A 10000-nucleotide genomic window follows, 5' to 3' on the forward strand; every position below is an offset into this window, starting at 1 on the left:
TATGAAGATTCTATGTGTCTACATTAAAACATTCTTATTCATACTGCATTCATATATGCTACTTTTAAACTTTCATTCTTTCTCTTGTATTACCACTCGCAAGGCTCTGCTAGCATCACAGCTACTGTTGCCCATGCTGCTACCTCTCTGCTGGGCGAGGGCGTGTACGTATGTGACGTATGAGGTGACAGTATGTAAGTTTGTGTGCCTGCTTGTCTGTGAGAAGGAGAGACAAGAAAGAGCAAGAAGAGCCTGTAGTGTAATGCCCGCAGCTAAAACGCAACTGTGTGAGAACGTATTCTCGAATATCACGATATAGTCATTTTCTATATCGCACAGACACAAACCCGCTATATATTGTGTATATCCATATATCACACAGCTCTAGTGTTAAGCATATTTGGATCACATAAAACCGTTACTACAACTAAATTATCTTCAGAGGTGGGTAATAACGCACAACATTTACTGCGTTATCCAATCCAATCCAATCCACTTTATTTATATAGCACATTTAAACAACAATAACGTTTCCAAAGTGCTGCACAGCCATGTTAAAAACAATATTATGCTCCACCAATGACTGAATAAAACAAAAAATGAATAAAAATAAAACCAATAAAAAAAATATAAAAACAAATATGATTAAAAACTATTTTAAAGGGTAAAATCAATAAAAACAGTAAAATAAAAATAAAAGTGTATAAAAAACACAGAGGACAACAGAGGACAGAGGACCACACAACTCAAGTAGTGTTAAAAGCCAAAGAATAAAAGTGGGTCTTAAGACATCTTCTTGAGTAACTTTTGGGATAAATTGTACATCTAAGAGTAGTTTTAATGCAACATACTTTTACTTGAGTATATTTATAGAGAAGAAACGCCACTTTTACTCCGCTCCATTTATCTACATTCAGCTCGCTACTGATTTTTATCGATCTGTTAATGCATGCTTTGTTTGTTTTGTTTTGTCAGACAGACCTTCAAAGTAGGATCTATCACATGCCTGCGTTTCACCAATCAAATGCAGTCACTGGTGACATTTGACTCCGTTTCACCAATCAAATGCAGTCACTGGTGACATTTGACTCCGTTTCACCAATCAAATGCAGTCACTGGTGATGTTTGACACACTTTTTCACCAATCAAATGCAGTCACTGGTGACATTTGACTCCGTTTCATCAATCAAATGCAGTCAGCAATGACGTTTGACTCAGTTTCACCAATCAAATGCAGTCACTGGTGACGTTTGACTCCGTTTCACCTATCAAATGCAGTCACTGGTGACGTTTGACTCCGTTTCACTTATCAAATGCAGTCACTGGTGACATTTGACTCCATTTCACCAATCAAATGCAGTCACTGGTGACGTTTGACTCTGTTTCACCAATCAAATGCAGTCACTGGTGACGTTTGACTCCGTTTCATCAATCAAATGCAGTCACCAATGACGTTTGACTCAGTTTCACCAATCAAATGCAGTCACTGGTGACGTTTGACTCCGTTTCACCTATCAAATGCAGTCACTGGTGAGGTTTGACTCCATTTCACCAATCAAATGCAGTCACTGGTTACGTTTGACTCTGTTTCACCAATCAAATGCAGTCACTGGTGACGTTTGACTCCCTTTCACCTATCAAATGCAGTCACTGGTGACGTTTGACTCCATTTCACCAATCAAATGCAGTCACTGGTTACGTTTGTCTCTGTTTCACCAATCAAATGCAGTCACTGGTGACGTTTGACTCTGTTTCATCAATCAAATGCAGTCACCAATGACGTTTGACTCAGTTTCACCAATCAAATGCAGTCACTGGTGACGTTTGACTCTGTTTCACCAATCAAATGCAGTCACTGGTGACGTTTGACTCAGTTTCACCTATCAAATGCAGTCACTGGTGACGTTTGACTCCGTTTCACCTATCAAATGCAGTCACTGGTGACGTTTGACTCCATTTCACCTATCAAATGCAGTCACTGATGACGTTTGATTCCGTTTTACCAATCAAATGCAGTCACTGGTGATGTTTGACTCCGTTTCACCAATCAAATGCAGTCACTAGTGATGTTTGACTCCGTTTCACCAATCAAATGCAGTCACTGGTGACGTTTGACTCCGTTTCACCCATCAAATGCAGTCACTGGTGACGTTTGACTCCGTTTCACCTATCAAATGCAGTCACTGGTGACGTTTGACTCCGTTTCACCAATCAAATGCAGTCACTGGTGACGTTTGACTCCGTTTCACCAATCAAATGCAGTCACTGGTGACATTTGACTCCGTTTCACCTATCAAATGCAGTCACTGGTGGCGTTTGACTCCGTTTCACCAATCAAACAGAGCCAGGCGGTCACATGATTTAACTGCACACTTTTTTTTACAAACAGTTGAAAATAATAATCAAAGTAAGTACAAAAACAGTACAAAACAGTATAAAAAACGTACAAAACAGCGCCAGGGGGTTGTAAATTCAAACTAACTAAAATGGAATGCAAAATATATACATACAGTATATAAATATATATAATAATCAGACTGTATAATGCATATGTTCCTTCTTGACTGCATTTAAATGTAGAATATATGTAGACTATCCATCCAGCCATTTTCTACCGCTTCTTCCATTTTGGGGTCGCGGGGGGCGCTGGCGCCTATCTCAGCTAAAATTATATTATTCATATATTATATATTATGTATATAATATATGTCATATATTATTTATTACTATTATTGTTTATTGTGAACGAACTGTGGTGCTGAATTTCCCCCAGGGATCAATGAAGTACTTTCTATTCTATTCTATTCTATTCTATTCTAAACAAAGTGCAAAGCCATAGGCTCACTCAATCTCAGTAAATAACTTAAATTTGGAACACAGCATCATCGTTTTCACAGCTTTTTGGTTGTTAGAGGTAGAGTGTTTTAATGTAGAGTTCTAAATATTTTTTAAAGGCACAAAAAACAGGTCGGGTATTGAGAAACTTACATTTATGAATATAAAACTTAGCCAATAGTATAATGAGCTTGCAAAGGTCAAATTCTTTTTCAATTTTTTTTTCAATACACTGTAAAACCAAATATATATTATTTAATATACATTATTGTTTAGTTGCTTAAGAGATATTTCTGGCTCTGAATTTGTTCATTGCTATTTTTATGTTTTTGTGCATTACTTGTTGCCGTCATCATTAAACAAACAGGTTACTCCTCAGTTACCTCGTACTTGAGTAGTTTTTTCACAACATACTTTTTACTTTTACTCAAGTAAATATTTGGGTGACTACTCCTTACTTTTACTTGCGTAATACATCTCTAAAGTAACAGTACTCTTACTTGAGTACAATTTCTGGCTACTCTACCCACCTCTGATTACCTTTATATCCCACTTTTTTCCCCATATAATGTAACAGTCCTGCACACTGTCCTTGCTCCATCCCCACACCACAAACATTTCATCCTTGTGGTCTAGTTTTCTTCCCTTTCAACAGCTCTTTTAATAGTTTCCTGGTAGTCATCCTTTTAATGACACAGCATCATGTCAAACTAAAAAAATATATATAAAATTGAGTTTTGTGAGGGTCATTTTGAACCAGAGTTGACAGAATTTTAGATAAGCAGTGGGACATTAGTCGCCACTGCACATGAGGCTGACACGTGCCTCACATTTTGTCTCAATTATCTTGTTGATCTAATCTTTTCCCAAATATTTGTGCTCAGGCCTACAAATGTCTTTAAGTAGTCACGAGGAAGATATTTGCCCGTTTTGATTATTATGGGCCCGCTGCAATGGGGCCATAATATTTTTCAACTTGAACAAGTTGAAAAATATTGGGGTGTTACTTATTGGGGTGTTACCATTTAGTGGTCAATTGTACGGAATATGTACTGTACTGTGCATTCTAACAATAAAAGTTTCAATCAATCAATCAAAAACCATTCTCGTGCGGCTAAGCAGCAGTGAATGGGCGTTAGCATGTTAGCATGTGGTTAAAAAAGGGAGTAGTATATTTACAGCTGTTGTGTGCGCAGTTATGCACTGCACTTTCTAAAGTAGATGTTATTGTCACAAATGCATGATTGATTGATTGATTGATACTTTTATTAGTAGATTGCACAGTTCAGTACATATTCCGTACAATTGACCACTAAATGGTAACACCCCAATAAGTTTTTGAACTTGTTTAAGTCGGGGTCCACGTTAATCAATTCATGGTACAAATATATACTATCTGCATAATACAGTCACCACACAGGTTAATCATCATAGTATATACATTGAATTATTTACATTATTTACAATCCGGGGGGTGGGATGAGGAGCTTTGGTTGATATCAGAACTTCAGTCATCAACAATTGCATCAACAGAGAAATGGACATTGAAACAGTGTAGGTCTTACTTAGTAGGATATGTACAGCCAGCAGAGAACATAGTGAGTTCACATAGCATAAGAACAAGTATATACATTAGAAATACATTCGATTATTAGGTTATTTACAATCCGGGGAGATAGGATGTGAATGGAGGAGGATTAGTAAAGGGTTGAAGTTGCCTGCAGGTGTTGTGCTGGTGCATGTACAGTAGATGTTTAAGAGTGTCACATGCTGTTTACAGCAGACGAACTGCCTTACGGTAGAGCAGGGGTAGGGAACCTATGGCTCTAGAGCCAGATGTGGCTCTTTTGATGACTGCACCTGGCTCTCAGATAAATCTTAGCTGACATTGCTTAACGGTAAGTAATGAATAATTCTGCTGGTTTTCACAGTGTCAAAAATAACGTTCAAAATATAAAACATTCTCATGTCTTTTAATCCATCCATCCGTTTTCTAACGCACCTGTTCAAGAAGTCGCATTCATTTATTTATTATTGGTTAGCTTCAGAATAACAATGTTATTAAAAAGAACAAGAGACTTATTATACTCTAAAAATGTTGGTCTTACTTAAAAATGCACGCATTTAGTTGTATTCAGTCTTAAAAAAAGTATTATATGGCTCTCACGGAAATACTTTTTAAAATATTTGGCTTGTATGGCTCTCTTAGCCAAAAAGGTTCCCGACCCCTGTGGTTGAGTGTTAGACGTAAACGTGACTGTTGTTGTTACTGCGCTTGGAGGACGTTAATGAAACTGCCTAACAATAAACCCACATAAGAAACCAAGAACTCGCCCTCGATCATTCTACAGTTATAACGTCATTGGGCAGACACGCTCTCAGACACATCACTCAAGTCCTCATTGAGCTAGGGGGGCGTGGCCTCCAGTTCTGCCTGAATTTCAGGAGATTTTCAGGAGAGGCGCTGAATTTCGGGAGTCTCCCGGGAAATCCGGGAGGGTTGGCAAGTAAGCGCCGGACCTTCCCAAATCATTTTTTTAGATCTTTAAAGGCCTACTGAAATGAGATTTTCTTATTTAAAGAGATAGGCACCAGCACCCCCCGCGACTCCAAAAGGAATACGCGGTAGGAAATGGATGGATGGATTGGCATAGACATGATGTTGTTAGTCAGTCACCGATCGAGCTCGCTTGTTAGCCACGGCTACAGCACCGGCAACAACACAGTCCTACTGTAACTCCTGTGTTGTGTGTGGGAGAGGGGAGGTGCTGCTGACTGGGAGACGCAACTGCTCTGCACTTCTCCCGACGTCCGTGTACCGCTCTGTACAGCGGCGTTTTAAAAAAGTCATGTATTTTACTTTTTAAAATCTATATAGATAATTTCCGACATTACATTTTAAAGCATATATCGGCCGATAATATCGGCAGGCTGATATTGTCGGACATCTTTAATAACACCATATGGAAAAGGTGAAGCCCTGTGAATACTTTCCGAATGCACTGTATGCACAGTGGGGCAAAAAAGTATTTAGTCACCCAGCGATTGTGCAAGTTCTCCCACTTAAAATGATGACAGAGGTCTGTAATTTTCATCATAAGTACACTTCAACTGTGAGAGACAGAATGTGAAAAAATAATCCAAGAATTCACATTGTAGGAATTTTAAAGAATTTATTTGTAAATTATGGTGGAAAATAAGTATTTGGTCAACCATTCAAAGCTCTCACTGATGAAAGGAGGTTTTGGCTCAAAATCTCACGATACATGGCCCCATTCATTCTTTCCTTAACACGGATCAATCGTCCTGTCCCCTTAGCAGAAAAACAGCCCCAAAGCATGATGTTTCCACCCCCATGCTTCACAGTAGGTCTGGTGTTCTTGGGATGCAACTCAGTATTCTTCTTCCTCCAAACACGACGAGTTGAGTTTATACCAAAATGGATACATGGATGATACAGCAGAGGATTGGGAGAATGTCATGTGGTCAGATGAAACCAAAATAGAACTTTTTGGTATAAACTCTACTCAAGACGCGGAAGGAGTTCTAAAGTTTAGTGATATACAATATCAGATTGTATAGGTGAGTTTATTTTTTACCCTTCACGATCATATTTTGCTGTGTTTGTTGCATTTTTGTTGTGTTTCGCTTGATTGTAAGATATGTGGATGGAAAGGGGGTGTGATGTTCATATGTTGTCAATATTTAGCGTTTTATCAATCATAGTCCGATTCAAGGACGCATGCAAGAGAGATCTGAAGGCGTGTAATAGTCCTCTAGACCAGTGGTTCTCAACCTTTTTTCAGTGATGCACCCCTGTGAAAATGTTTTTAATTCAAGTACCTCCTAATCAGAGCAAAGCCTTTTTGGTTGGAAAAAAGGAGATAAAGAAGTAAAAAAAAAACCACTATGTCATCAGTTTCTCATTTATTAAATGTCGCTCCAACCCACGAGATTACCTCCTCTTGTAGCTCAGCCATACTTTCACGTAGCTCGGTGCTTAACGTCTCATTTTGGTCACACACTTGTCTACTTTAACCCTGGCTAAAAATTTTGGACGTCCAATGTTTGCTTTTGGATGGATGGCCATCAGAAGGAGGCGAGCGCCATCAGCCTTCCTCCAGTGAAAGGGGAACATTATCACAATTTCAAAAGGGTTAAAAACAATAAAAATCAGATTTCAGCGGCTTAAGCGATTCAACAGATTACGCATGTATTGAAACAGATGGTCGGAGTATGGAGGCAGATAGCGAAAACGAAATTGAAGAAGAAACTGAAGCTATTGAGCGAATAGCCATTGACGCTATTCGGCCATAGCGTGGGTGTACCTAATGAAGTGGCCCATAGCATGGCTGCCTTGTTAGCATCGCCGGTAAAATGTGTGGACCAAACGATCAGGACTTTCGCATCTTGTGACACTGGAGCAACTTAAATCTGTTGATTGGTAAGTGTTTGTTTTGCATTAAATGTGGGTATCTAGTTTCAAATGTACATACAGCTAGTGTAAATAGCATGTTAGCATCGATTAGCGTAGCATGTTAGCATCGATTAGCTGGCAGTCATGCCGTGACCAAATATGTCTGATTAGCACATAAGTCAACAACATCAACAAAACTCACCTTTGTGATTTCGTTGACTTAATCATTGCAAATGCATCTGCAGGTTATCCATACATCTCTGTGCCATGTCTGTCTTAGCATCGCCGGTCAAATGTGAAGACACTCTGGCACATTCAATGGGGGTCTGGTGGCAGATTTCTTGCCAGTGGTGCAACTTGAACCCCTCCCTGTTAGTGTTGTTACACCCTCCGACAACACACGGACAACGCATGATGTCTCCAAAGTTCCAAAAAGTAGTCGAAAAAACGGAAAATAACAGAGCTGAGTCCCGGTGTTTGTAATGTGTTGAAAATTAAAATGCCGGGTGTATTACCTCGGTGACGTCACGTACTGACGTCATTGCTACGAGACCGATAAACAGAAAGGCGTTTAATTCGCCTAAATTCACCCATTTAGAGTTCGGAAATCGGTTAAAAAATACATGGTCTTTTTTCTGCAACATCAAGGTATATATTGACGCCTGCATAGGTTTGGTGATAATGTTCCCCTTTAAGTGGATGGCGTCCACTCTAATTTACTAGCGTGGAAGCCCCGAAAATTTGCTTTTTTTTTGGTGAACAACCTGTCATCACGGCCTCATCTTTTATCCCACTGTCGTGTGTTTTGGTGAAAATATTGACACACATGTCTTTCTCTCAGAAAATGTCACTTCTATGGAGGTCGTTTGTCCCATTACGCTTCTGTTGGCCAATAAAGTCAGCTCAATCTCTCATTGACTCCAATGTTAAATGTTGGCGTGAAAAAACACAGAAATTGGTATTTTCCTACTCGCTCTAACTTGATCATTTCTCCACTTATCGGATATCTGAAAACACCGGAACGTTCCTCAAAGCCTTGAGGCGCTCACAGTTTTTACGTAATTTCGATATCTCGAAAGGTTCAGGGCACAGATAGCAGGGCACTCAAAATTTCCACGGAAAGTTTGTAGATTAATACTGTGTTGCAGATGTGTTTCTTAGACATGTCGCACTACACAAATGACTGAATACTAATAATACTTATAATGTGTGTGTGTTTGTGTCTGGGCAGGTGTTCCAGCAGGAGCTTCCAGATGCAATCCAGGACAAATGGGATTGCTTAACAGAAGTGACACACAGAGTGCCAGAGACCAGCTGGAGGTTTGCCACTCCAAAATCTCTTCTGGACAATTTCTGTGAGACCATGCACTGCCTCTTCAGTGACTGCTTTAAAGCCACAAAAAGCATGGACTGTGAGTATGAGCCCGCCGGAACAGGATACGTAATCTAGCGACAACGTTGAAATGAATGTTTGCTTTGTTTCATCACGTCGGAACTACGATGGTACCTCCGTTTTTGTTCGAGAGAAGACCAGACTGTACAACTCAATTTCTCTCGCTAGAAATATTGTCATCCCAGTTAGTCTGTGTCAGAGATCCCCAAAAAATCAACACAAAACCCATTTTATCGACAAAAAATATAATTTTTCATGCAGAAATCATTTAGAAATATACATAAATGACGATTTAAACAAATACGTGTACCTTTTATTGAAGAAAGACGGCAATTAACAGAGAAAAAAAGAGAAGAGAGCTTGGCAGTAAAAATACTACGATGCACGTTACCACACTGGTACGACACTTACAGTATAAACACTTTGTAGGGCTCAACAAAAGACTAGACTGCCACATTCAGCTTCATAGCAAAGGCTAGGCGACGTTTTTACCTTGGAATTGTGACTGCGTGCAAAGTCTGCTATGTAGAACTTGCAAATGAAACAGCAAATTTATCACTATACTGTAAGTCCATTTTTCGATGTTGAAAGACATTTGCAAGTGTCATTATTACAATTGGATTATTAAACAATGAACATTTGTACCATTGAGTACTGGTATCGTTTCAAGGTTACCGAGAATTGCAAATTAATTTGGCCACATGCTGGCTTTTTTTGTAGTCACACTCGATAAAAAACGCTCGGACACAAAGTAAGGCTCCGCTTTTCCAAATTGCGCTAGCTCGATGCTAATTAACATTGGCTTTGCCATACGCATGCTGCTGATTAGCATTAGTGATTTTTCATGGCAATTTCAAAATCTCCAAACTTAGCAATGAAAACTATACCGATGATGCAAGTTGCAATCAAACAGCTGGTACATCACTTACAGTATAAAAACTTTGTAGGGTTCAACAAAAGACAAGACCGGCACATTCAGCTACATGCAAAGTCTACTACCGTATTTTCTTGAATTGCCGCCGGGTATATAGTATGCGCCTGCCTAGAATTGCTGCCGGTTAAAACTCGTTTCGCAAAATAATTAGCATATGCCTAGAATTTCCGCCGGGTCAAACTCGTCACGTCACGAGTGACACTTCAGCTGTCATCATTTTCAAAATGGAGGAGGCTGATTTCAATCATTTGAAATCGCATAAAGGGTAAAAGATTAAGAGCTATTCAGTAGGATTTAAGGTCCAAGCTATTGAATATGCTAAAAAGAAAAGTAAGCAGCTATGTTTTATTAATATACCGTAGCTGCGTGTGTCAAATATGAGTCATTAAATGACTCCCGCCTCCTGGTGGTAGAGGGCGCT

General features: G+C 39.3%; 1 protein-coding gene across 3 annotated transcripts in view; it reads left to right on the top strand.

Annotated features, from left to right (window-relative positions):
• The window catches only part of il34 (interleukin 34), a 150898-nt gene that overhangs the window by 114440 nt on the left and 26458 nt on the right, over positions 1-10000 (top strand). For 2 of the 3 annotated variants that reach the window (XM_061917070.1, XM_061917069.1), the window contains exon 7: positions 8484-8664. In XM_061917070.1, the coding sequence (XP_061773054.1) occupies positions 8484-8664 (181 nt within the window). Of the gene's footprint in view, positions 1-8483; positions 8665-8781; positions 8947-10000 lie in introns of those variants that run through there. The other variant, XM_061917071.1, reaches the window with a different exon arrangement.

This window comes from Nerophis ophidion, linkage group LG12 (genome assembly GCF_033978795.1).
Source record: "Nerophis ophidion isolate RoL-2023_Sa linkage group LG12, RoL_Noph_v1.0, whole genome shotgun sequence".
Classification (NCBI taxonomy): domain Eukaryota; kingdom Metazoa; phylum Chordata; class Actinopteri; order Syngnathiformes; family Syngnathidae; genus Nerophis; species Nerophis ophidion.